The sequence below is a fragment of the Amblyomma mixtum genome, chromosome 3 (genome assembly GCF_055824585.1).
Source record: "Amblyomma mixtum isolate Tamu chromosome 3, ASM5582458v1, whole genome shotgun sequence".
Classification (NCBI taxonomy): domain Eukaryota; kingdom Metazoa; phylum Arthropoda; class Arachnida; order Ixodida; family Ixodidae; genus Amblyomma; species Amblyomma mixtum.
Window position 1 is genome coordinate 41,185,109 of NC_143014.1, and position 27,587 is coordinate 41,212,695.

Sequence of the window (27,587 nt, forward strand, 5' to 3'; positions counted from 1 at the left end):
GTGAAAACTCAGGCCTTTGTTTCAGCTGTGAGGACACAGCTGTGCGGCGCGCGTAGCCACGTGGCGCAAGAGTGGAGACACGAACTTGCAGGCTGAAATTATTAAAAAACTATAGACACCAAATTTTACTGAGCATTGTCTTCTTTCAAATGATGCTTTAGATATTAGAATACATGAATCACTCCGTGGTTTTCGCCTGCCGCTGCTAAATAATTTATAATTGGATTTCTTCTTTCATGTTGTTTCTGTTGCGGTTTCATCAACAGAACGATGGCTGCGACGTGTAGTTGATGTTTAGGTCACGTGACGGACAAAAAAACGCAATATAAACGCCGATACATAGTTTAAACTCACTACAGCACTTAAACCAGCCTGCTTCAATAGCTAGAATTAGAACAAACGACGCATCAGCAGTTATATTGCCGTTTTTTTTTTATGCCTCACGTGAACTAAACATCAACTACATGTCACAGCCATAGTTCGTTTCATGAAACCGAAACCGAAACAGCGTCATGAAAAAATTGAGTTATAAATTATTTAGCGGTCGTAGGCGAATACCACGGAGTGCTTCGTGTATACAAATGCCTAGCGCGTCGTTTGAAAGAAGAAAACACGTAAGCGAAAATTTGGTGTTTATAGTTCTTTAAGAGACGCGCACTACACTACCATGCCCATTTTAACTGCATGTCGAAATAATTTTGGAAATGATTCCAACAGCCCGGCACTTTGTATTGTCGGGATGAATGGGCTCTAAACGCCTGCAGTCACACCCTTTGCTAAGAAAATCGACCAAAGACACCGCCAGCGAGCGCTGCGACATAAAAGGCATAGAAGGCAGCGCAAAGGCGTAACCGGAAGTGAACGCAGCTTCCAGCCGCATTTTGTAGGCGATCCTGTGGAAATTAACAACTGCGCCCTGCTGGTATGCGTGACCGTGACCCGCGAGAGCTCTCATCGCCTTACCACAGCTGATAACCCTAGCTAAGTCGAGCTCATTCAGCGTAGCTGGACCACTGTTTCCTGCCGTTCGACTCCACCGCTGCTATGAATGGGAGCGTCGGTGGAGAGGCCGCTCGAAAGAGCGCGGGGCGACGCCTCCCTTGCGCCACGTATTGAACAGCTCGTCGTCCAGCGCGTCGTCCCAACCGCCGAGCGAGCGCACGTGTCCGCGTCCACGGCGCAGCGGACAGCGGCTCGGTTCCGCGAAGTGAGCAAAGGCAGTTCACCGCATAGGCGCCGGAATGCGCCACGCGGTCAAAAGAGCAGAGAGAGAAAGCTCGCTTTTCCTGCAGATAGTATTGTCACTGCGGAGCAGGATTTAAAAATAAAACGATGCTGCGGGGAGTGAGTCGACAATGCAGGCCGACAGCCTTTCGCCTCCTCCCCCCGTTACGGACCTTCTGTCGTTTTCTTTATTCGCTCGTACCTCCCCCAGAACTACGCAACGCACCACCAGCACAAATCTCCGTCCCGATACAGTGTTCGTTCCCGCGTACTTGACTCAAGATGTTCACGGTGCTGGGGACGGCATCATTGCGATAAGGGTCCGCGCAGCGAGAGCAGAAAAATAATGTTGCGGCAACCGAGTTCGCTCCTGACTCCGGAAGACGGCGCTCAAACACAGCGGTAAACTTACTCCACTCTTTGAAGCTAGGTCAGGGTGTCTTAGAACGCGCAGCTACAAAAAACCGGCTGCGGTTTAGCTCTGGTTAAACCTGGAGGATTGCGAAAGCAACATCTGCGCGTAGCCATACATTGTTGCCTGAGCTACGAAGGGCGTTCATTAAAGATTTCCCCTGACCCACTTCCTGTGGACGGAGAGCAATGAAACTTTGCAGATTTATTAGTCCTTCTCTGCATAGGTGCCACACAGGGACACACAATTCTCCCATCTTTTTATGCAACTGCAAACACCTCGCATGTAGAAGTCGACAGGTTCCTCCAAAGGTACATGTTGTGACTTCAGAAATCAGAGTCTCATCATCTGGAAAATGCTTGTCCTTCAAATATTATTTCATTGTTGGAAAGGGGAGGAAGTCCGATGGTTCGAGGTTGGGTGAATAAGGGGGATGTGGTAGAATTTCAAAGCCCCAGCAGCGTGCTTCCATCTGGGCAGCATGCGAATTGTGAACTGGGGCATTGTCGTACAGAAGGCGGACACCTTTGGTGAGCATGCCACGTCTCTTGCTTTCGATGGCCTTCCGCAATTTCCGCAGCAGTGAAGCATACTATGCCCCAGTAATCGTGGCACCCTTTTCTAGGAAGTCCATCAAGACTACTCCGTGCTGGTCTCAAAAGACTGTGAGCATAACCTTGCCCGCCGAGGGCTGGTCGCGTGCCTTCTTTGGAGGCGGTGAGTCCAAGTGCTTCGTTTGCACCGACTGGACATTAGTCTCCGGATCAGAGTGATGGACCCAGCTTTAATGCTGTGCAATCAGTCTGTTGAAAAAGTCCTCCCGGCTTCCACGGCACGTGGTCAAAAGAGCCTGAGAGCATTCGACTCGTTCCTGCTTTTGCAAAGGTGTGAGCAGCCGGCGAACCCAGTGAGCGGATACCTTACGGATGTGAAGATAGTCCTGAATGATTTTTTTCATGAACCCCACACTAATTTTGACATTTTGGGCTAGGTCTCGAACGGTTACGCGGCGGTTTTCCAAAATTGCGGCCTCCACTTACTGGAAGCTGTGTTCATCGATAGCGGAGTGGGGTCGCCTTGCAATCGGAGCCGTTTCCACCGAAGTCCAACCACATTTGAATTGACGATACCAGTTATTCACTACATCAAATGATGGAGAATCCTCCCCATAAATCTCTTCTATCTCATTGAATGTCTCCTTGGAATGCGGCCTTTCAGGTACAGGAACTTGATGACTGTTCTGTATTCCAATGCATCCATTATCACACCTCACACCACTTCAGCACCTCTAAAACAAAGACTGTTATTAGTTCAGAGCTGCACATTGCCACCTCACCTATAGTGGGCTAAGTCATTACACATGCGCAGTTTCAGCGTCCTGCAATAAATGGAAGTGAGTCAGGGGAAATCTTTATTGAACGCCCTTCGTACATTGCCCACAGTCTCGCCGTTTCGCGTGCTCTTGCACGACCATACTGCGCATGCGCGAGGAGCTAGTGACGTCACTACGCACAGCTGGCGTGCCGGCGGCCCCGGCACGCTAGCTGTGCGCCACCACTGCGCATCGGAGAGGAGAGAGAGAGAATCGATGGAGAGCGCGCGGCAGCGGCGGCGGCCCCGGCACGATAGCTATGCGCCGCTACTGCGCATGCGCAACCGGCGAGCGCGGCGGCGGCACCTCAGAGTCACCCGCGCAGCGACGGCGGCGGAGCGCCAACTGTGCGCCATGTGACGTCACTGCTCCTCGCGCATGCGCAGTATAGCCTTTCCTCGGCTCCGCGAAATGGCTCGGCGACTAGCGTGGTGTTGCTTTCGCAACGGAATAAATTTAACGGAGATGACACATGCGCAGTGTGTGGTAGATCTTTAGAAACAATTGAACACCTCATACTCAAATGTGATGGTATCCATCCGGATGTCGATGCAGGCACAGTCACTCTTCCTGACGCCGTAGGGTTTAAAGATAACAGTGGTCATGTAAATAAATCTGCGGTTAGCAAAAAGCGATTGGAAGATTGGTGGCTAAAAAGCAGAAAGGTAACATAAGGTTAGAAGTGTAGGAAAGCGTATTTAAAGAAAATGGCGAATTTTATTATTAAGAAAAGCATGGTGGCAACTGCCACCACCTCGTTTCAACCTGTCTTCCATTCATCTATCCAAACCTGCATTTCCTTGCCCAAGTCTTTTGAGGACGTTGAGCAGAACTAGGGACGCACTGTGCTTGCAGCGCTTTAAAAGGAAAATTCGCACATCGCGTGTTGGTTTTTTAGCTGGAGTAACACTTTTCGTTTCCAGACAAATCTTCAGCGGCATTGCAGATCGGTCGCTAACGGCAGCCATTGTTTGGTGGACATATAAAACAGGCCACCTCTGGCACTGAGCTTCCGGCGCGCAGTACTTCGCGAGTCCGTGTTTTCTAAGCTCTGCCCGCGCGATGCGTCATGGACACAGCCCACGCGGGCTGTGTAGAGCCCAGCAAAGGTGGGTGCCAACCTTTCGTGACATCCATGAAAAACTGAAAGTGAAACGAGGTGGTACAAGCGTCCACACTTGTCGATAGCGCTCTAACGGCGCATTGGGGAGTGCAATGCCGTTATTTGGGAGTGACCTAGGGCTGGAGACATCACTTTATCGAGCATACTCATTCGCATGGATCATGGTTTATTTTTAATTCCTCAAAAAGCACCCTTGAGCCAGGCAGGCAGCGACAACAGTGTCAAATACACAACGCTGGGCGCCGCGCGAGCGCTCAAGTGTGTGTACGCCTGTGCGTTCTCATTTTAGGAAGACACCGTTCAACTTGAAACAGGGAAGAAGCTTCAGCATTGGATGAGACGTGAGCTGATTCAGTTTCAGTTCTAATTATATTTATTTAGCTGCGAATGTGCGGGAGGGTAAGATGGGTTAAATAAAGATGCACCTTTACAAGCACGTGATCCGGTCGGCACCCGTTCTTTCGAATGCGTACACCATTCGTTCCCTGTATCGAATTTTGCAAAAGTGATGACCTATCACATGCGCTGGAAGTCAAGTGGAACACTGCTAACTATGTTTACTCGTGAGAAAGCGGACGACGATGATATTTCCGCGCAGCATTTTCCCAGTGGCCTCCACGACCAGCGGCAATGCTTAAACTGCTACGGATACCCGCAGCCGAGCGTTTCTTTTTGCGTTCGTGGTCTACACCTCACAGCGGCCGGATCGAACACGCGCGAAGCCGCGATTGACGACTCCGTAGCACGCAGCGTGGCGCGCGCACAAAACGAGGTCTGCAAACGTCCCGCAGCAGATCTGCCTCAAACGAGGCGCGGGAAACGGGCTGCCCGTCAGCAGACCGGCGCTGGAAAATGAAAGTCGGTAAGCGGCCGGCCCCGGCCAGTTAATCGAGTCGGCAGCGCACCGTGCCTCCGATGACTGACAGTCGACGATTGAGAGGCTCCGTCGAAGAGTGGCAGTCGCGCGTCGAGTGGGCACCCAGCTGCTCTCGAGGAAGTCCGCCGATCCAGGCCAGCGGGGAATGCCGGGCCTCTCTGTGCGGGCGCGCCGGGGCAGGCTACCGCACCTCGTGCATTTCATCTGGCCGCCGGGCTCCTGTAATCAGATTCCTCGGCGGCGCGTTAAAAGCACGTGGAATGCAGGGGCGCAACGAGTGGACGGCAAACGGCAAGCGTACCCTGTGGACGCGTGGGGTTGAACGACCGCACAAGGGCGCCAGCGCTCGCGGTCGTACAAACAGCGGCCCACCGAAGTCGGGGCCGCGCTCGCGCGCTTCACTAAGCTCCCTGAAACAAGTCGACTCGAGTGGAGTCGAACACGTTCGAGACGGCGGCGCTTCCTATGCGCGCCAGAGCAGGTCCGAGAGATCCGCTGTCCAGTTGTTGCACTGCGACCCACTGTCCGTGTTTGCGCGTCAGATGTCTGTCGCTCGTACAAACTGTTACAAATCACCCGGTTTAGCTGACCCTCTGTGCGTGCCAGGCGGGGGCCTCTCAAGAACCATGACATCCCGATTCAAATGAGCGTACGTGGCCAGCCTCGTTGGTCGCGTGAATCTGTGCCGCCCTCTGTGTGCGCGGTGAACGCTTCGCCCAGCTGCACGGAGCCGCCCATTTACGCTCCTTGAACGTTGTATTCCTTGAGAAAAAAAAATGAAAATCGGATTCACCCAGGTTGTAACACAATATTAACTTCTCATTACTTTCTACGGCATTTGTAATCTAGAGCTGAGTGTTCAATGCAGTTGAGTTGCCGTTGTTCTCGGTTTGCTGGAGAGAAATTTTTGACGTGCAAATAAATCTCATAAGCAAAGCGATAACCTATCATCAATCGTCTTATCAGTGGTTAGCTGGGCATGCGCTTTCAGTTCCTCGAGCTCCTAATTCTGCTTCCTTTTCTTTCAGTTGCAAGTTAGCGCTCGTCCTCTCTTGTCCTCGTTTGTCTCGCGCTAAGTCAACCTGTAAATCCTAAATCTCATGAGCAGAGCATATTTACTTAAATTGATAGAGCGCCTTTATGAGTCAGAACACAAACTGAAAAAAATTATCAACAACACCTAGTAAAATTAGATGCAATTAGCATATCCTGCGACTGCAGTCGCCTCAGGCGCCTTCTCTAGCACACGGGGTCAGTATGCGCACGTACTACTTGCAATGCAACGTGAAAACTCTCCCTCCTTGCGCAGATCAAAGGGCATTAGAACACGCGTAACCCCTCCGCCTTTTCTCCACAGAAATAAATCATTGATTTTCGTCAAAGCGTGCTGTCGTAAGGGCAGCGTTTCCTCGCGCACGCAGCCGCCACAGCCGTACACTGTAAGTAATGAAAACAATGGTTATTGAAATAGTTTGGTCGTAGCCGTGTTAATAGCGTTTACAAAAGCAGGGACTGCCCGACTTGCATCACTGGTGTGCAAAAAGTCGGCTTCAAACCCACAAACGTGCCCAGAAAAAAAAAAAGAAAAGCGAAATAGAAAAGACATTGACAAGTCCCAAAAGGGATGCTGTTCAGTGAAAGCTTCTCCCGGTGCCCCACATGTCCTTGTGATTTATAGATTTCATTCACATGGTTTGTAAAATCGCACGAAACAGCTGCCGCTCCGCCCATCTTTCTTTCTATCGACACGACACAATGTACTCAAAAAGCATTTGTTGTAAAATAATCGTCCTTTTTCTGACTCTCTGGCTGTGAAGTATTACTTTTGACAGTGCCGTACGATTGTGAGTAGGATCTCTTTATCAGTGGCGAAGTACTGTAACACAGGGGCGAAAAAGAGGTGAAGCTGCACCTAAACGCGACAGTTAAATCTACAGAAGTTAAAGAACTCAAAAAGAGGAATAGTGAAAATCCGGTTTTACAGAACAAGAAAAGATGGAAAATTATGAAAGGTTCTTGTGCTTAAAGTACGAGCGCTACGCAAGCGTTCATGAAGGGGAAAGACGAGGGGACCCTGGGCGAGAGGACGACGAAGACATGTGTCATAGGGAGGTAGCATCGCCAGTGCACGACCATTGTTCGCCATGGCGCGGGGGCTCCGCAAGCGGGCGTGAGCAGCACGGGCTCGGAGCTCGCGGTCACGGCCGCACGCGAAGTGCGATGCTGAGTCGAACCGAAGAAACGGCGGGCGTTCAGCGCAAGTCCCCGCCTTAAGCCCATCCCGTGGCCCATCAAAGGTCAGTGGCCTCGGCAGACCCCCGCAGGGTTTACCATCTCCACCCGGCGCGGGTCGCGACCGCGCCGCTCCAGCCCAGTCTAGCAACATGGCCGCTCCTCCCGGCGGTTCACCCCGGGCGCCGCCCCCGGGCTTCCCCCCTGGCCCACCGGGCTTGCCACCGGGTGGCTCTCCGGGCCTGCCACCCGGTGGGTCGCCTCGACCCGGGTTCCCGCTGCGTCCCGGCGGAACGCCCCCTCGCACGGGACTGACGCCGCCCCGGCCGCCGGGAGGCTCACCCCTGCGGCCCGGTTTTCCTCCGACTGGTCTCACGCCTCCCCGGACGCCGGGCGGTGGACCGGCGCCGGTGCTGCCTCCTCCGCCGCCGGGACTTCCGCCGCCGCCCGGACTTCCGCCACCGCCGGGGGAACCCGGCGCGCCGCCACCTGAAGGAGCTCCCCCGGCCGAAGGGGCTCCCCCAGCCGACGCGTCCGCTCCACCGCCGCCGCCGCCACCTCCTCCTGCGGCGCCGGCTCCTGCGCCGCCACCACCACCGCCACCAGCCGCATCCGCTGACAACGAGCGGGACGTGCTCGTGAAGAAGTCCAAAGAAGAGCTGCAACAGCTAATCAACAAAAAGCTCGAGGCTTGGGACAAGCTAACACTCTCCAAGGAGAATGAGGAACGCATTGAAGCCTTACGCAAGCTCATGACCATTAACAAGGACGAAGTCGAGCTGGCGGGCAAAGTGGGCCCGAAGGACAAATTGATGGAGGTAATGGATACAAGACTAAAGCTTGCAAAGGAAACCTTGGACCAGATCAATGCCGAAATCAAGAAGGAAACTGCCGACAGACTCAAGACTCTAGACAAATGGGAGCAGGGCGCCATACAAGACATCAGAAAGCTGAACCGAATGGAGTCAGAGCTGGCGATGCGTTTGGCCAAGCGAGGGCGTCGTCCCATGGGCAGATCATCAATGGATCAGGTGGATGAACCCGACATGGAGGATATGGATGGAGACATGGACAGAGACATGGACCGCGGACGCGACAGGGACTGGAATCGCGACAGAGGCCGGGATCGTCCCCGTGGTCGTGACCGAGACAGAGACTACGACAGGGACCGTGGTCGAGACCGAGACAGGGACTACGACAGGGATCGTGGTCGAGATCGAGACAGAGACTACGACAGGGACCGCGACCGAGACAGGGACCGAGACCGAGACAGGGACCGAGACCGAGACAGGGATCGAGACCGTGACAGAGACCGGGATCGAGATCGAGATCGCGACGGAGATCGTGACAGAGACCGTGACAGAGATCGTGACAGAGACCGTGACAGAGATCGTGACAGAGATCGCGACAGAGACCGCGACAGGGGCCGTGACGACAGGGGACGCGACAAAGACCGTGAAAGCGACACAGATAAAGACCGAGGAAAAGGTAAAGACAAGGACAAGGACAAGGACAAAGACAAAGACAAGGACAAGGAGAAGGAAAAAGAAGATGCAAAGGAAAAAGCCAAGGCTGAAAAGGAGGCACAAGAGAAAGAGAAGAAAGAAATGGAAGAAAAAGTTGAGGCGAAGCAAACTAAAGTGCAACGAGTGAGCATGATAGAGCTTGAGACCGGAGACTCTCAAGTGTGCGATGATAACCTCTTGAAGTTGCACGAGCTTGAATTTCGAATTGCCAATGACATGCTCAAAGGAAAATACAAAGGGAAAAAGGGTCGTGAGCTAACCTCCAAGGAACTGAAAGAAAAACTGCGCAGGTTGTGTGACCTAGAAGTTCAGATCGCAGATGAGCTATTTGGGCAGGAATCAGAAGCTTCAGGAACAGTGGAAGTTGATGGCACCATCACCAAGGCTACCCTCAAGCGATCGCCAGAGAGGGGGCAAAGGAGGGATAGTCGTGACACTGATGACCGTCGCGATCGGGACAGGTATGCAGATCGAGAGAGATACGGAGATCACGATAGCGACAGGCGAGATTTCTCGGATCGAAGAGAATACTATGACCGTCGAGAGTATTCCCCGGAGTACATGGACCAGTACGCAGGCCAGATGGATTACAATCCACAAACAGCTGAGTTCCGTGCTGACTATAGACAAATGACAACCCAGATGGCACCGCAAATGCAGCCCATGCCTCAGATGCAGCCCATGCCTGCGATGCAACCAATGCCTCAGATGCAGCCGATGCCGCAGCCTATGCCACAGCCTATGGCGCAGCCTGTGCCTCAGCCTGTGATGCCTCAGCCTATGGCACAGACGGTCCTTCAAAGAACAGGCCCAGGACCGACTCTGGGGGCCATCGAAGAAATTGGCAACGACCTGGTTCGGCATCAAGAAAACATTGAAGTGTCCGGAGAATCGGGTGTTCAGGTGATCAAGCACACCACGCACTCTGAGCTTATTCGTTGCGGGTCAGCGGAACCTCATGCAATGGAGTTAGCGTCCAAGCCTGCTTTCTCCATGGAGAGCATCGATCCTGGGCGAAAGCCGATTGTGGCCACTTTCGAGCAGGTGGCCGATGACCAGACAACTGTCGTGAAGCTGAAAACAGCCATTGATATCGAGATCATCCCCCAAGGTACCAACAAGCCTTTGTCCATGGCGGAGAAGACCGAGGCGGCGACGCGGTCTAAACCTGAGACCGAGGAGGAGGAGCCACCACCGCCGCCAACGCCACTTAAGAAAAAACGCTCCACGGAAGCGCAACGGGCACGTTCTCCGACCACGCTTCGCTCACCAAGTCCACCCACCATCGAGGAGGAAGATGATGACGCCCTTGACGACGATGATGAGCCTTTGGCGCCGCAGATTCCGGAGCTGGGCGACCGTCGCGTGGCCGCCGACGACGAAATTCCTCCAGGGCCGTCCTTCTGGCAGTGGATCTGCCAAAGCATCTATTCTCCCCGCGGCGGCGCCTGCACTGTGGCCGCCGAGCGGACCGAGCGGGCCGCGGCTCAGAACCGCGGCCGATCACGGAGCCGGGACCGCGACGATCGAGTCCGCGAGAAAGAAGAAGAGTTACGCCAGCTCATAGACAGCGTAATCAAGGTCTCCCAGGACGTGATTCTAGCGAGGCGCGCAATTGAGCTGGGTGGCGTCGGCGAAGACCGGTGCATGGGCAACATGCTGGAAGCGGAAGGAAAGCTCCGCAACTTAATCGACTTGGAGATGAGACTTGCGAACGAGCTCTCGAACTTCAGGAACTCCGACATGGTGGCGAATGAGGAGTCTCGTATTAGCGTGCTGAACGCGGAGGAGAAAATTCGTCAGTTGATCGACGTCGAATCTCGCCTAGCGGAAGGATTCGTCGCTGAGCGCAAGTCCTCGGTCAAGTCCAAAATCTCCGACGCCATGTCTGAAGGCGCCCTGCGGAGCTTCGCGTTTGAAGAAACTGCCCACGGTACAGAAGTTCGAGGGATGCCTCGAAACGTACCGAAGAAACCCCGCAAACTGCTGCCTCATATGCTTCCGGACAGCGCACCTGGGCGGAAGTCCAAGGCCACGGACGACGAAAGCCGCAAAGGCCGGCGTAAGAAGTGCGCCGACGCCGACGACGAGTACGAGCCGGAGGAGCGGCGCAGACCGGTGCGCACCAAGTCCCGGCGGAGGCCGGATGAAGACGAGGCACGGGCTCCGCGACGCAAGGGCCGAGACCAGGACGACGACGAGAAGCCAGCACGGCGGAAGGGCAGCCGCCGAGGCCAGCAGGACGAGGGCGATGAGGACGATACGTCGCGCCTCCGGGCGCGCAAACGACGCTCAAAGTCGCGCAAGGCGGACGATGACCGTGGAGAGGACGACGACTCCTCCAGGGTGCGCCGGGGCAGCCCACGGCTGCGCGGTCGTCGAGACCATTCTCCGAAGAGGCGTGGAAGCCCGACCAAGAGCCCGCAGAGACAGCTGATCAGGGTCCAGGAGGGAGTACCCGTCAAGATCAGCCTCAGCGGAAAGGTCAGAGATGAACCCCGAGAGAGACTTAGTTCTCTTAAGTCCCTTGTTACAAGCGTGTCCGGTGGTCGTCGTATTAGGGAGGGGCTGTATTGTACATGGACTGCTAAATGCGGTGAAGTGTGTTCGTGTTATTTTTAATCTTACTGGCACGCAATTTCCTAGGCTCCAGCTTAAGAGTTACCTAAATTATCCTGCAGGTGTTATTTTCATTAATGAGAATACTTGCAGTCGAATTTGAGACATAATACGCCGAGATATCCTATGCTTCCCGTCGTGAATAACGGCCGCGGCATTCACGGCCGGCGCACTGAGTTTTCTCAGCACTGCCATGATGGGGTTAGCTTTCGTTCAGCGGTCGTAACTGTATCACTAACTGTGAGGATAAGGGGACAAGAAGGAAGGCGATGAACTCGCCTGAACTAAGCGTAAGAAAACAGCCATGCACATTCTGACGATTTCAGGCAATGGCACCAGCAGATCGGGGCCTGGACTATCCTCGCACGTTTGCGAGTGACTCGCCCCTGTTACTTCAGCAATCGCGTTATGCCGGCGTTTCGTCAACAAACGAAATTGCCTAGGGATTCCGGCACCTGATTTGCTGGCACCACCTGTGATTTAGGGGCGTAAATTATTCCAAGACATGCTATCGTGCGCGTGCGTCGAAGAAAGCTCCCAGGCCCGCCAGTTAAAATGCTATGTGCTTAGATATTTCACAACTTTCAAGGTTGCCGCGAACCCGAGCTTAGCGGTGAATTGCGGTGACCATGGTGAGGTCGGGTCTTTCGGGGGCTGTCCGGAGAGAAGACTGAAAGCCAGAAAGGTCCTGCCTCCCTTGGCTCACGCGATCTCGGTTGGTGGTTGGCGCATTATGGCCAGAGCTTCCCTGCGCCAATGGGCACCAATTACTTCAGCTACGACTATCTCGGCTTGCTAAACAGCTGGCGAGAAAAGGTAGCATAGATCGCACTGCAGACAAGTAAAACTGCCCCCCCCCCCCCAAAAAAAAAAAAAAAACAGCTTGCGTTACTTGAATGCAAGCGCGCCGGATGCTTAAGTTATTCTTTTTCCTGTCTAGTTGTGCCAGTGCTTGACTGTGGGGCAGAAATTTTGACTCTAACAAGGAGGCTTGAAATTATAGTAAGAACTTATCCATTCATGGAAAGACAGTAACGCATAACGGTAAAGCAACAGGAACTGAGCACAGTGGGCTCTGGGACGCGCACGGTTTAATGATATTCGGCTGAAACAAAAGAAACGAGCGACATGGGCAGGGCATGCAACGGGGAACAGATTATCGTAGTATTTTAAGGCGGAAGCCTTTAATGCCTCGTCGTTGTAAGCAGAAGTTGTCGACAGAAATGTCACGCTTTTCAATTGGTCGAAATGGTCGTGACGTCACAGTGCGCGAATTTCAAACGGGGCCAATTGTACTTTGGCTATATAGTAACCAATTACAGGGGTCGTATAGTGATGCTCCAAGTAAGTGGGAATGAGTTGAGTTAATTGCTTAATTACCTAATTAACCTAATTAACCTTTCTAGTCAGGTCAGATAAATAAATAAAACCGAGTAAGAAACTGGTCGAGCTCGGGAATCGAACCCCGGTCTCCGGAGTGCGAGACGAGCACGCTACCACTCCGCCATGCCAGCTCGATGGTTCGGAATAAACAAAGGCGCGTCTGGTGAATACGGTATCTTCGTCCACTCCCATCTTCCTCCCTTCCCGTTACGGCGAGGTTCAGGTGTCCACCGAGGTATGCGAGACAGATACATTCCCTTTCCTCAAAAACCAATTTACCGACGAGCAAGGCGTAAAATCGAACGGGCGATCGCGTTCTGTGGACTCCCTGGCAGCGTTGCAAGACGCTGTCGCGTTCCACTCTTAAAGGCGAAGCTTAACATCTTAACCACACATCAGTGACACAAGCAGCAACACTGCGCTTAAGGCTTTCGCCTCACCGCACTTTAGGTCAACAAAGTGCCCCCTGAATTGTTGTGCAATACACTGGATTCCAATCGATGGTATACGTGGGCAAGGGCCACAGAGTGAGGTAGGCGGATGAGATTCGAAAGTGTGCGGGGATAACATGGCAGCAGCTGCAGGCGCACTAAGAGCACTTATTAAAGAACAGTAGAAGAGGCCTGCAGTGGGCGTAGCTGGGGTGATGACGACGACGATGATGATGAACGCCAGACAGATTACAAGCACTTCTACGGACGCCGTGGTGGCTCAGTGGTTACGGTGCTCGGCTGCTGACCCGAAAGACGCGGGTTCGATCCCGGCCGCGGCGACTGTAATTTCTTTGGAGGAGAAATTCTAGAGGCCCGTGTACTGTGCGATGTCAGTGCATGTTAAAGGGCCCCAGGTGGTCGAAATTTCCGGAGCCCTCCACTACGGCGTCCCTCATAGCCTTAGTCGCTTTGGGACGTTAAACCCCATAAACCAAACCAAACCAAAGCACTTCTGCGCAGGTACTGAGCACCGTAGTTTCGCGCCAGTTTTCGGGACCGCCAGTCTTTTCTGCAGCCTCCCGGTCTTCATTAGTGCGCGATAAGACTCGGGGGCCGATCGCGCACAGTTTTGCTGGCTGTGCTAGTATTGCATGTACTTAAGGGGAATGCCCGGTGTTTTGCCTCTTGATATGTAGCTTTCTAAGTGATCAAACCGGAAGTGGTTGCAGTCGCATGAAAGTGTAGATTTCCCTCCCCCCCCCCCCCTCCTCCCCCCCTTCGGCCTCCCAAGAGCGCATCACTTTTCGACCCAGTCTTCCGACACTTCCGACACCAGTGTACTACTGCCCGAATGAGGAAGGCTTCTACGACGCCATGCAGAGACTAGCAGCACAGGGGGCCGTGAGTGCATTACCGCTGGTGGGGATTACGTTGAAAGATGATGCGTCTCATCAAAAAATTACATTCCAAACGTTAATGTGACTGCAACACCTCGATTCTATCCCATTTGAAGAAGTGCGAGCCAAGAAGGCAAAGCTGAGCATTCCTCGCAGTTTTTGTCTCTGCTCATTTCCCCTTCACATTAACACGTATTCGCACTTCGAAGATATGGAGCCCATTCAGCCAGCAGTGGTGGTCTCGCCGAAGTTCACTGACTCTGCGGCTGCTGCGTCGCAGAGGTCAGACTTTTCTCCAACCTACATGAATTTCATACCCAAAAATTCTGGACAAGCGCATTTTGCAACGCGAAGTTGTTTATGAACGAAATTTTTTCGTATATCTTAAGATTCCACTACAACAATCAACATGTCCGCAGATCTTCCTTCGGGAGGCTCGTATTATTTTTTTGCTATTTACGTTATTGCTATAGTTTAAAACGTTCCCCATTGGATTTCGATGGCAGTTTCTCGATGCGAGCGATAGAGAAGACTTAAACGAAATATTTTGCTACGTATCGGAAGAATGGGCTATTACCTTCAATATTTTCATTATGGTAGCTTACAATATTCCGCAGTTTACTCACAATTAAAACTGATGTCCGAGCACGGGCCCTGGACTTGTTTTACACTGTTTACGGTACGGCCACGCACGAACCGTAAATGCAAATCCAGTTTGCTGGACTCGAAAAGCTGCAGAGCTCCAGAAATCGGGCAAAAGCCCACACCAATCGAGGTCTGCGTTTTTCGCCTCGAAGTGAGTTGGAATCTGCTGCAAGCTGCCTCTCTGTCATCTTCGCACTTAGGTAGAATAGCCTCCGTTCCGCTCGGGACACCCTTTGGGTCGGTCGCTAAGTAACCAACTGAATTTCATTTCTTTACAGTGTGCCTTCAACTCCCGCGCTTACTCTCGCTTCCGCCTTTGGAGACGGCGAGGGAAACTAAAACACGCGTTTGTGGAAATTCCTGCAGCTTGACCGCCCAGGCAGTCGGTACATTCAGCCCGCCCGCCTGCTCCGGGAGGTAGAGGTACTTAGTAAAGTCATGCCAGATCTCTCTGGCGCTGTCACCATGGCGGCACCCTGAAATCGTCCAGAGTTCGGTGGTCGACGTCCCCCTTTCGCCACTCCGCTGTGGCGTCGCGCATCAAACGAAATTCCGATCTCCACTCTGGTGACAGCTGCAGGGCTGTTGAATGTCCTTCTCGAAAATAGCTGCTGCGGCAGGTTGCGCAATGGTTCTCGGCTAATTTCCTTAGTCTTGGTATCTCATGGCCTTCTATTGTAAGTAATTTATTAGTGGCCCTCACTTATTTGAGCGCTAGTGCCCCGCATTGCTTCAGTGGCCTCTTGGTTCGAGGCAGATTGTCTTACACATACCCGAGGCTTTTTTTAGCAACGACCAGAAGCAACTATTCGCAACGCCTCTAGCGCGCATGGCGGCAACCATTGCCTAGCGTCGCTTTCACGCGTAGGTGTATGCCTCCGGCACTGAATTATGAATCCCTTCTTTTAAGGGCACAGTGTTCGATGATGATGATGCTCGAGGCCCTGGGATGGATGGAAGGAGAGAGTTAGCGTCCCCTTTGACACGGGGTGGCGGCAGTCGCCACCATGCTCGTTTTTTTTTTTTTTTTGTATTTCCCTAGGCAATCCGTCAAACTTAACGATGTTATCTATAAATGCGCAATTTTTCTTTAAATGCAATTTTTAATCCTGAACTTGTAACCTAACGTCACTGCCCTGCTTTTGAGCCACATATATTCCAGTCGCTTTTTGCTAACGTCTACCACAGATTCATTCGCATGACCTATGTTATCGATATACGCTAAGGCCTCGGGGAAACTGTGTGCCTGCATCGACATCCGGATGGATACTGCCACGGTCTAGTATAAGCTGTTCAACTGTTTCTACAGATTTTCCACACACTGCACATTCGTCATCATCTTGGTTAAATTTCTTTTTGTAGCTTCGCGTTCTAAGACAATCTGATCTAGCTTCAAAGAGTACGGAACTGCCTCTTTAGTTAGAATGATTCCATCCTGATCTGCCTTTTCCAGTATCGATATAGTTCTACACTATGATTCTCTTGCATTGAATTAATCCAGTTTTTACCTTCTGCGTTGTGAGTCAACGCTCTTTCTGGGTAGGTATTTAAATACCTTAGCTGCCCGCCTGTTATCGTCGAATTTCCTCAGACGTTATTCTTATAAAATTTAACTCTGAGCTTCCCGTACTTCTAGCGATGTCCAGCCCATATCCCCTCCTACTGCCTCGTTTGTGGTTTTGCCGTGGACATCTAGTGCTAGCGTTCACAACAGCACTGAATTATTTCTCGTCCCGAATGTACGTCGGCCCTAAGGCACAAAACCGCATTCCCAAAAGTAAACCCGGCACTATTATTCCTTTCCAAATACTTCTCAGTACTTCATACTTGTTGTATCCCCATAATGCCCTATGCTTAACCCTTTGACGGTCGAATTATTTTGAAGAAAACTTTCCCAGGTGGTCAAATTACTTTATTGAGGATCTTGAATCTACAAAATGTATATAATCGAGAATAAATAGTAAAAAAAAAAATTAGGAACAGTACTTTGGTGACAGCATCACTCACAACTGGAAAATGTTCAATAGAATAGAATAGCAACGCTGATAAGCAAGCTAAGAGCAGCACCAATAAAGATAGAAATCAACTTTCGCCGCCTCTGCAAAACAGTGCCCACAAAGAGAAAACACGTTTCGCGCGACTCCGTTGCGATCCCGTTGCGGAATCGAAACCGCGTAGGCGCGTTGCCACAGAGGGCGAGAATACCTCGCGAGCAACGTGATAAGCAAGCTAAGAGCAGCGCCAATAAAGATAGAAATCAACTTCGGCAGCCCCTGCAAGATAGTGCTGACAAAAAGAAAACTCAAATTTCGCGTGACTCCCTTGCGATCACGCGGCGAAACCAAAACTACAAAAGGGGTGTTGCCGCAGTCTGTGCCGCCGCGCTAAAGCTAGACATAAGTTCTGCTTATCTCCGTAAGAAGGCAGCACAAAATTCAAACACTTCTTGCAAGTCCTAAGAGGTGGCAGCACCCCCCAGTGAGCACGCATTGTTCTTTTGGCGCAAAATTTCAAACGGAAGATCGAAACCGTACCCGTACGGCAAAGACCTTGCGGGGCAGAAAACCGCCGCCGTACATATACGGCAAAAACATTCAAAGGGTTAATTATCGCGGCACCTCTTCGTCCTTCCATACTGTCTGTTCGCGCTTTTTGATGTATAGCTGTCCTTCGTTTACCCATACCTCAATGTATTTATATTCTGCCAGTCTAGGTATCTCATGGTCTTTTATTGTACGTACTTGATCAGTGGAATCGTTAAAAATCATCAGACCAGATCTAATTGCGCTAAAAGTAAAGCCTCTGTAGAGTCTTCTTTGTCTCTACAGAAATTAACCGGAGTCTTTAAATATTCCTGGCTATCAGCAAATAGTATAAAATAGTCGGCATACATTAAACCGGGGAGCTGCTGCTCTACGATCCTTCCGCCTAATCTGTATGATAGATTATAACCCTGATTACTTCTTGTAGCCTTCTTTACATATTTATCCTATAGATAATGAACAGCAGCGGCGATAGAGGACACCCTGCTTTAATCATTTCCGTACCTAGACAGTTGTCGTACTTATTATCACTTACCATGCAAATTCATCTTTTTTATCTCGGTGTATTTCCTTTAAAGAATCAATTCTCATGGCCGGTACCTTCACCTTTGAGTATGTTCCACTGGAATTCCTTATTGATGTTGGGATACGCGCCGCATGCCTATGAAGGCTAAATACATTGGCCTGTTTTCCGCCCTAGCTGTTTCTATGCTTTAGATAGCACGAATAGGCTATCATTATGCGCCTACCGCTTCTGAAGTGCTTCGAGTAACTTATGGTTTATGGTTTGGTTTATGGGGTTTAACGTCCCAAAGCGACTAAGGCTATGAGAAACGCCGTAGTGGAGGGCTCCGGAAATTTCGACCACCTGGGGTTCTTTAACGTGCACTGACATCGCACAGTACACGGGCCTCTAGAATTTCTCCTCCAAAGAAATTCAACCGCCGCGGCCGGGATCGAACGCGCGTCTTTCGGGTCAGCAGCCGAGCACCATAACCACAGAGCCACCGCGGCGGCCTCCGAGTAACTTATCACTTTCTATGCATGTGTGCATTTTTAATTTCGCCGCCGGCATTGTGTGTGTGTGTGTGTGTGTGTGTGTGTGTGTGTGTGTGTGTGCGCGCGCGCGCGTGCGTGCGTGTGTGTGTGTGTGTGTGTGTGTGTGTGTGTGTGTGTGTGTGTGTGTGTGTGTGTGTGTGTGTGTGTGTGTGTGTGTGTGCATGCGCGCGCGCCTGTGCATGTGTGTGTTTGTGTGTGTGTGTGTTTGTGTGCTTGTGTATTCGTGTTCGTGTTTGTGTGTATGTGTGTGTTTGTTGTGTGTGCGTGTTCGTGTGTGTGTTACCTGCTGGGCTGGATTTTGAGCCACAGTCGTCGTTTAACATTCTGTGAGACAAGGTGGGAGGCAAACCGGAAATTAGGGTGTTTTGCCCTGGAACAGAATCCGGCTTTTTATCAAGATTTGCGCCCTCTGGGGAGGGGCGAAAATTCGACTGCTACTGGTTGAAATCAAACGCTCATGGTAGACGCAGGCGCGATCTGCTTCCACGAGGATGCCAGCGGCGCTTACAAAGTGGCGCGTGTGTGCCGTGTGTTCTTGACAGCTACCGCCATCTGTCGCATGCGTCTGCAATAACATGAACTGCGCACGCGCAGTAAGAACAAGTGGTTTCATTTTCAACTAGTGTGGCTGTGTGAGAAGTGGTGCGCATGCGCAGAGCGTCCTTGCGAAAGAGGCGGATTGCGCGCCGCTCAACGTTGCGCTCTAAGCGTGTGCTCTGAAACCAGCCACTGTGTACCCAGATGAAAACGTTAGGTGTCAGCGACGCGCTACAGAAAACTCCGTTCAAGCGTTTTAGACAAATGTGAGGACATTACAGTACGCGAACGTACGGAACGCTGAAAAAGATTGTTTGATTGCTCTTTTTAACTCACTTCGTCGTACAAGATGATTAGATTCATTATTACAGCGCAAAGACGGCACAGAACAAGAAGGGGACAGTTGCCAATTGCGGAGTTTAACACATCGAGGCGACATATTGGCTATGGGGGACGCGGTAGTCGAAGGCTCAGGATTAATGAAGATTTTCTGGTGTTCTTTTACGCGCTGACATCGCGCAGCGCACGGCCGTTGTTCTATTTCGCCTCCGTCGAAATACGGACCCGGATCGAGCCCGCAATCTTTGAATCAGCAGCCGATTGGCAAAGCCACTCAGCCACCTTGGCGGGTCACGTCAGGTTACTGTAGGTTGAGCTTGTGTTACTCAGCTTATGTGCGTAGAAGTGACCCCTGTCTGATGCGCGCGTCAAAGTTGCCGTCATTCCTTGTGACAACTAGGTTGGCGAAGTGGCGATTCAGTATTTGTCCATTGCGCGTAAGCATCGCAGAAGAAAGACAAAAATTGTTTGTACTCCGTTCTATGTTGCTGATGCGGACTTGACGAGCATAAATGCGTTTTGTGCGAGTGGCTTCCACTCTACCGCATCATAGGTTCACGTGGTGCAAGTCATGCATGGTCGCGATGTCTCTGTGCAGATGCTAGAAGGCAAAAAGAGGCGCTCCAAGTCTGGCGAGAATTTCACGGAGATGGCGTCCGCCCCGGAGATGACTAGAAAGGCCGGCATCTCAACGACAGAAGTGTCATCGTCGATCTCAATCAGCGATGACGTCACCGAGGCCACGACGACCGTGGTGAGGAAGTCATCGAGCGATGGAACAATCATGGGCAAGCGCTCCATCTCGTTCGGCACTCCGCGGAACAGACCGGCTAAGGCGCGAACACCTTCCAGCGGTGCTCGCTCGGGCAAGGGTTCCAGCCAGATTTCCGTTCTGACCATCTCCCTGAGCGACAGCGATGAGGTAACCCCCCAGCGGTCGCCATCGTCCCAGCAGAAGAGAGCTCGTCACATCATGGCAGCTCGGTCCCGCCCAGAGAGCCCCCAGTGGACGCCGCCACGGCCCCCTCAGCATGTGACGCGTTCATGCAGCCGCCATCTGGCCATGCAAAAGGCTCAGTTCCGCTCACCACGGGGCTACTCCCGGAGCCCTTCTCCCAAGCCCGGTTATCCGGTGGCGGCGGCTGCAGCCGCGGCGGCGCGCATGTACTCGGCGAGCCCCCAACGTGTTCGCAGTCCTGTCCGTGGCGGCAGCCCTCGGAGGACGGTGTTCGAAGTCGTTGACGAGACGGCCTATTACGCCGAGCCAGTGGTTCGCGACCGCGCGCGGCTTATGCGTCGAGAAGACCAACGTTTCCAGATGAGCGCAGATGAGCCGAAAACTCAGCGCGAAGGCAAGTGGCGCGAACCAAAAATGCGCGTCAGCTACGTGTCTCGTGTGCCATCCCACGGCAGCCATTCGACGTCCTCTCTAAGTGTATCCTCCACAACGGCGCTGAATAACGAGCGGGGTGATGATCCGCCCAGGCACTACCGCGTCACTTCGCAGCTGGACCGGTATTGCGAACCGCCGAGGGTGGCATCGTACGATTCGTCTCAACGACTTCGCCGCCAGGCGTCGTCCTCAAGACCGTATAGTGACGCTTCGCCAATGAGGGCGTATCTGGCCGCGCCGAGAAGGGCCCGTGAAGTCTCCTCCCAAGGCCGCGACACCTCACTGTCCAGAGCCAGCAGAGGCTCACCGCCGAGAGCCGATCACGAAGGCTCGCCTGGAAGGCTGCTTTTCAGAGTTAGCTCGTCAAGAATGGCCCGTAGCGCGTCTCTCCCGAGAGACAGCCCTACCGCCTCTTCACCGAGACTTTCTCACAGAGGTTCTCCGTCGGTACTCACGCGGAAGGCCAGTACTTCAAGAGAAGTTCGCACTCCGTCGTCGCCTCGCCGCAGCCGCAGTTTGTCCCCTCGAAAACAAGACTTGTCGCCAGCCAGGCTGCAACTACGTGTAGCATCATCGTCGCGTCTCGGCTGCGACACGTCCTCGTCAGAGCTAGATAGTCCCCCTAGACCATCCCGGAGAAGCTCGCCAGACTGGCTTGAACGCGATGATTTCTTTCCGCGCGGTCCTTTGTTTCCCCCGCCACCGAAACCTCCCGTGCCGCCACCGATGCCCCCTCCTAAAGGCTTCTCAATGGCACCACTTGGTCTCGAGAGCACGACCACGTCGGCTTCAGCCATCCGTATAACAATGTCCCCCCCACCAATGCCACCTGTTCCACCTATGCTACCACCACCAACACCCACTGAAATTGCAGCCCTACGAGCCACTACAGCTGGTATGAGACGAGAGTCGAGCTCCTCTGAAAATGAATACGGCGCAGGGGAGGTTGCGCACCAGGTATATGAATACCAGCAACTTCAGTTTGAAAAGCTATTTCACCAGGATTCTAATGCGCTGCAAGGTGTTGACGATCAGCGGCAGCAGTTGCAGCAGCAGCTTCAGGAGCTGGAGAGAGTCCTACAACAACAAGATGGTGCACCTGTACTGCAGGTTCAATTTCAAAGCCCTGTTGACCCGTCAGGAAAACCGTCGACTCCACTAGCACAGTCCGTGCTTCAAGTACAGTTTCAGAGCCCATCGCAGCCAGTCCCTCAAGTTTTCCAAGCTCAAATCCCGACAAGGGCGGAGAGTCCGGGCGTGATACAAGTACAGCTCCATAGTCCAGCCGTGCCTTCAGAACCAGGACGGATAGAGTCTACCAGTATTTCACGGACCACGCAACCCGAACAACCAGGAGTATTGCAAATACAACTTCAAAGTCCACTAGATTCACCGTCTACTCAAGGCACTGCACAAACCGATCAACTTTCAATTTTGCAAGCACAGCTTCAAAGCGCTGTGGATTTTCCCACCTTGTCAAAATCTCCGCAAAGTGACCAGACTGGAGGCATTCAACTCCCGAGCCCCCCAGAACCGCAAAGCACCATAGCGGATCAATCTGCCTTGTTTCAGATGCAGATGCAAGGATTGGCCCAGATGCCACAGTTAGATCAATTAGCACAGCAGAAACAGTTCCAAAGCCAGCTAGGCTTTCCTATGCAGGCGACTGGTCAGGTTCAGCAACCCGAGCTGCCTGGAGTGCTCCAAATGCAATTCCATAGTCCATCGACAGCTTCCATGGGGTTCGTTAACCAGCAAACGGCACAGACAAGAGATATTGACCAGTCATTAATGGCACAAATGGAGTTTTCTGGCCAGTCTATGCCACCGGACCATGTTCCTTGGTCATCAGCGCCGCAAATGGGACTTCCAAACCAAACCATATCTCAGCTCCAGCTGTCAATGCAGCAAGCAGGGCAGCTTGAGCAGCCTATGCTTCATTCGTCGATGCAGCAAATGGGAATGTCTGGTCACCCTGTGTCATTCGGCCAACAAGCTGACCAGCAATTCCTCGAGATGCAGTTCCAAAGTACACTTATGCCTTCAACAGACTTCCCTACCCGACCTTTACCTCAGCCTCCGTTTCAGTGCATGCCAATGGATCAAGGGAGCGCTCAGGCTATGTTCTTAGAAAATCAGCAAGAGCAGTTCCAGCGACAAATTCACCTCGGTGTATCTTCAACGGGGACTTATCCTCACGGACCAGGACAAGCCATGCAAGGTTCAATACATCAGCTTCAGCCGCAAGGATCGCCTATGCAAGAGATGCGAGACTGGGCTCACCAGTCAATGCAAGGAGAGCCCGTGCCACGAATGCAAGATTGGGGATCGCTGATGCATATGCCTTCGCAGAGTCTGCAGATGTCGGGGCCAATGTCAGGGCCAGCTATGCGAGATGGCGCACGTCAGGCAATGGGCCAACTCCGCCTGTTCGATCAGCCACTGCCATCACGGCTGCCATTTAGCCCTCGAAGACAACCGCCATCTCCATCAATGCAAATGATGAACGAAATGATGATGCAGACAGAACTACCGGGAAGTCGTTCATCCCCGCAGGTGCACCTACCTGGGTCGAGAATGCCTTCAGCAGAAATGCGTTTTCGGGATATGCGCCAAGAGCAGCTGCTGCGACAGAGGTCCCAACCTCACACTCTGGTAATGGTTCAAAGATCTGACCGAGATATCCGCCTTCCAAAACCAGAGAGAATGCCACGGCCCAGGAGCAGCGAACCACGGATGCCGCGGCCTCCTAGGAGTGGTCCGGACGAGTTCGCAATGAGGCCACCGCCGTGGAGGACTCGCATACCGATGCCCCCCCGAGGAATGCAACCGGCATCTCGACCCGAGATGCGCCCTGCCATGCCGTCTCCTCCGCAGCGCCCACCTCCGCCACGGATGGTAGCGCGCATGCCCCCACCTGGTCCAGTCAAGAAAGAGCCGGAGCCAGCGAAAACTCCTCCACAAGGTGATGCGCCCCCTGCACGTTCCCAGGAGCCATCTACTCCTGCTTCAAGCCAACAGCAGACACAAAAATCTCCAGAATCCAAACCTGAGCAATCAGAGCAACAGAAACCACCGCCGCAACAGCAGCAGGTGCCACAGCAGCGAGAGCAGCAACAACGGAGGCTAGCATCGCAAGCCAGCGAGCCTTGCATGCAACAGATTCCACTGCCTGTGACAGGCTACGAGCCTACGACTCCTGGACCTCCTTTCCCGAGGTTTCCGTTCCGCGTGCCCCGTCCACGGTCGGCAACGCCACTGAGGTCATTTTCTCCCCTTCCGCCAAGGCCTATGTCTCCTTCGCAACCCCGCCTGCCAGATTTTCGGCAGCTGGAATTGCAAACAAAGTTACAGCAACTAATCCTGGAGAGGCAGCAGCAGCAAATGCAGGAGCAAATGAAAGCTGTCGCCCGCCTCCAAAGTTCACCTAGGCCACCTAAGAGCCCTGGCAGTCCAGTGCAAATACTGGTCCGAAGTTCACCCAATCTGCCACAGTACGGCCAGCAGCAGATGCTCCTGCAACAGAGAATGCAAGAGCAGTATCACATGCAGAGGATGCAGCAAGCCAACCAGATGAACAGACTTCGAAACATGGCGAGTGCCACTGACGGTGGTGGATACATGCGCCGCAAGATGTTAAGCGCTACGAAAAGCAGCATGCCGGACACTGACAGCGCGTCAGATTATGGCAACGGGACAATGGACTCGAAATCAGTGGCGGCTCTGTCCAACATGATCGAAGCGCGCAAGCCACCACTCTCACCACACGCTCACGCGCATGCCCACACACAGAGGAAACAGAACTATCGGCACACTACAATCGAAACAAGAATGCGCAATTCTCAGACCGAGATGGTTGTTTATTTCGTAGTTTTACTAGCGACAATTATTGGCCTCTGGACAGTACTCGACATCTATGGAAGGCGCACAGCTGTGCACTCATTCAATGGCAGCTACATTGCAGTTCCGAACGCTACCATGAGGGGTTTCAGAGACAACTCGGGACAGAGCGGCATGCCAGCGAACGTCAGCGGTCAACCTACCTTTGAACTGTGCAGTTCAGCATCATGCCTAGCCGAAGGCAGCTATGTGTCGCATCAGTTGAACTGGAATGTAAATCCGTGCGAAAGCATGTACGAGTTTGTGTGCTCCAACAGTCCACCAAAGCCGGCTGATGAGCTGCTCTTGTCCGACCTGGAATTTTCGTTGCTGCGCAAGCTACGAGGTTCTCCCGCCACGGGAAGCCCTGCCGCTAGAGTCATGCAGGACCTCTGGAAAGAGTGCCTAGACCAAGAGACACGAAATCGCCTGGGTTGGGGTCCCTTGAAACACATGTTTAAGGCAACATCATTGTCAGACTGGCCTTACTTGCAGTTCACTACTCAAGGGGAACGTGCGGTGTGGCTGGCCGCAGCGCGTGCACTGCGCTACTTCGGTCTGGCCACGCTGGTTTCGTTGGAGCCAAGTGAACACCCTTTGCTGGGGCGCAGTCCTCTGCTGGCTCTGGACAAGCCTGTGCTGCTGCTTCAGCCCGGCAACGACAGCTCCTGGTACTACGAAGCGGTATCCCTGGCGCTCTCTTCGGTGGCTCACAAGAATGTCGCCAAGCATCCGTTGGCGCTGGACGTAACCAACTTTGCGCGGCAGCTGGCCAGTGTGGTCCGATCACCCGGCGCCTCTGGAGACCTAGGGCGTGATGCCAAGCTGGAGCGGCTCCGCAGTGTGCCGCGCTACCGGCCGCTACTCGTAGGTTTCCTGCAGAACGACAGTCTCGTGAGCGACGACACGGAGTTGCTGCTGAAGGCCCCTGAGTACGCCATCCGCCTTGGCTACCTGCTGGACGACACGGCACCTCACGTGGTGCTCAACTACGTCGGGTTCCGGCTGCTGGTGCACGTGTCGCCGTTCCTGCCCGAGTCTGTGCGCAAGCTGGTGCCGCTGCGGGCACGCCAGCTGGGACTGGGCGACCACGGCCCGGGCCAGTTGGTGTGCCTGCGAGCCGTTGAGCATGCGCTGCCGACGCTGTTCTACCGAGCGGCGTACGAGTCTCACCGGCCGCTGCTGGACGCCCTGCTGGCGGCCGACCTGGGCGGCACGCTCAAACAGGCGCTGGCCTCGCGGCTGGCGCTCCTGCACTGGCTGGACAGCGACACGCGGGACCGCGCTCTCCAGCGGCTTCACCAGCTCGAGCCGAGGCTCCTCTTCCCCTCCTGGGTGGCCGACGCGGAAAAGGCCGAGCAGGACGTGCGCCAGGCTCCACACGTGATCGCAGGCGAGGGCTTGCGCTCGTACGCTCGCATCACCAAGCACCTAATGCAGCGGCGGCTGCACAGCGCCGACCCGTGGCTCGGCCAGGCACCCTCGGACGATCAGTGCTGGCTGGGACCCGGCCGGCGCGTGCTCTACGTACCGCTGACGGCGCTCAACGCGAGTGCGCCAGCCCAGGAGCCCTTCGTTTTGCTGCAGCTGGCGCGACTGGGCGAGCGGGCGTCGCGCTGTCTCGTGCGCCTGCTGCTCGACGGCGCAGGCAACCGCGACGAGGACCCGCGCGCCTGGTGGACTCCTGCGGCGCGCCAGGGGCTGGCCGAGCTGCGCAAGTGCTACACGCTGCAGAGCCGCGGCGAGAGACCCACCGCGGCCGAGGAGAGCGCCGCGCTGGTGGTGGCTCACGCTGCGTTCGAGGCGCGCATGCCGGCGCTCGACTTCCGGCTCGAGAACGCGGTCTCCATGTCCCTGGACCAACTGTTCTTCATCCACTACACGCTTGGCTACTGCGCCGCCGATTCCGACGCGGCGCGCCGAGTCAACCTGGCTTTGCTTAACTTTGGCGGCTTTCAGCGAGCGTTCACCTGCGACGTTGGCACTCCGATGAACCCACGCAAGAGCTGTGACTTCTGGTGAAAGGCACCGGCGCGCGGCCGAAAATTCTCACGAGGGCTGGAGGGCGGGCCGCGAGTTGTGTAATGCATGTTCTCCCACTTGTTCCATTATGCCGCCGACCTGTGTGCCAGAAATACAGCGGCCTGTTGCAGTACTAAATTTGGTGCATGCGCTGCTGAGGAACAACCACCAAGGAATGTGCTAACCACGAATAAAGGAAGACCCTGGCGGGCGGCCATGGCTTTGTTTTTTAGGCTGTGCTTTGAATACACTCCTAATTTACCGGTGAAGAAGTCAGTCTAGTATAACTGAGCAGTCTAACCCGGTTCCTTAGCCCGGAACCCTGAAAGCCAAAGCCTAGAAGCGAAGTACAAAAGCTGCTCATAGTATTGCAGGCTATGTATACGCGATGCCTTGACCTCGAGCGTACCAGAAACTTGGAAAAATGCTAAGGTAACTGCTAAAAGTCGGGACAACCTTAGGCTTCAAACAAATGATCAGTCAGGCTTTCGTAATGGATACTTGAAAATAGACCGTATTTACACCATCATTCGGGTAGGAGAGAAACTCGCAGAATAGATCCATATATAAGCTTTCATTGATTACCAGAAAGCATTTGACTCAGTGGAAACCTCAGCTGTCATGCAGGCTTTGCGGAATCGAGGTGTAGAAGAGTTATGCGAAAATATTTGGGATATCCATAACGAATGCACAGCTACCATAGTCCTTCATAAAGTCAGCAATAAAATTCCAATACGGAAAGGTGTCAGGCAGGGAGACACAATCTCGCCTATGCTATTCACCGCCTGTTTACAGGAGGTATTCCGGAGCCTGAAATGAGAACAGTAGGAGATAAGAGTTAATAGATAGGTAATCTGCGATTCACTGATGACATTGCCTTGCTAAGCCACCCAGCACATGAACTGCAAAGCATGATCAATGAGTTTGACAGGCAGAGCCGAACTGCGGGGCCAAAAATTAACATGCAGAAAACCAAATTAATGTAGAACAGTCTCGGACGGTAACAGCAGTTTACATAGGTGCTGGAAGTGGAGGAGGATGAAGTCTACTCATGGTAGGTAGTGACCGCAGA

The 27,587-nt window shown here is 53.3% G+C and overlaps 1 protein-coding gene across 1 annotated transcript; it reads left to right on the forward strand.

Moving 5' to 3' along the window:
* The first annotated feature begins 7,370 nt into the window (after nucleotides 1–7,370).
* Nucleotides 7,371–26,585, forward strand: LOC149349863 (uncharacterized). Its single transcript, XM_089578837.1, has 2 exons — nucleotides 7,371–11,250; nucleotides 19,820–26,585. The coding sequence occupies exons 1-2, from the start codon at nucleotides 7,393–7,395 to the stop codon at nucleotides 26,513–26,515; spliced, it is 10,554 nt and encodes a 3,517-aa protein (XP_089434963.1). The 5' UTR covers nucleotides 7,371–7,392; the 3' UTR covers nucleotides 26,516–26,585.
* Nucleotides 26,586–27,587: the final 1,002 nt, after the last annotated feature.

Bases quoted from the DNA above. Each gene is read 5' to 3' on its own strand.
- LOC149349863 (XM_089578837.1), top strand. From the start codon at position 7,393: ATGGCCGCTCCTCCCGGCGGTTCACCCCGGGCGCCGCCCCCGGGCTTC. The intron at 11,251-19,819 runs GTCAGAGATGAA...GTCTCTGTGCAG, and splicing joins AGATCAGCCTCAGCGGAAAG to ATGCTAGAAGGCAAAAAGAG.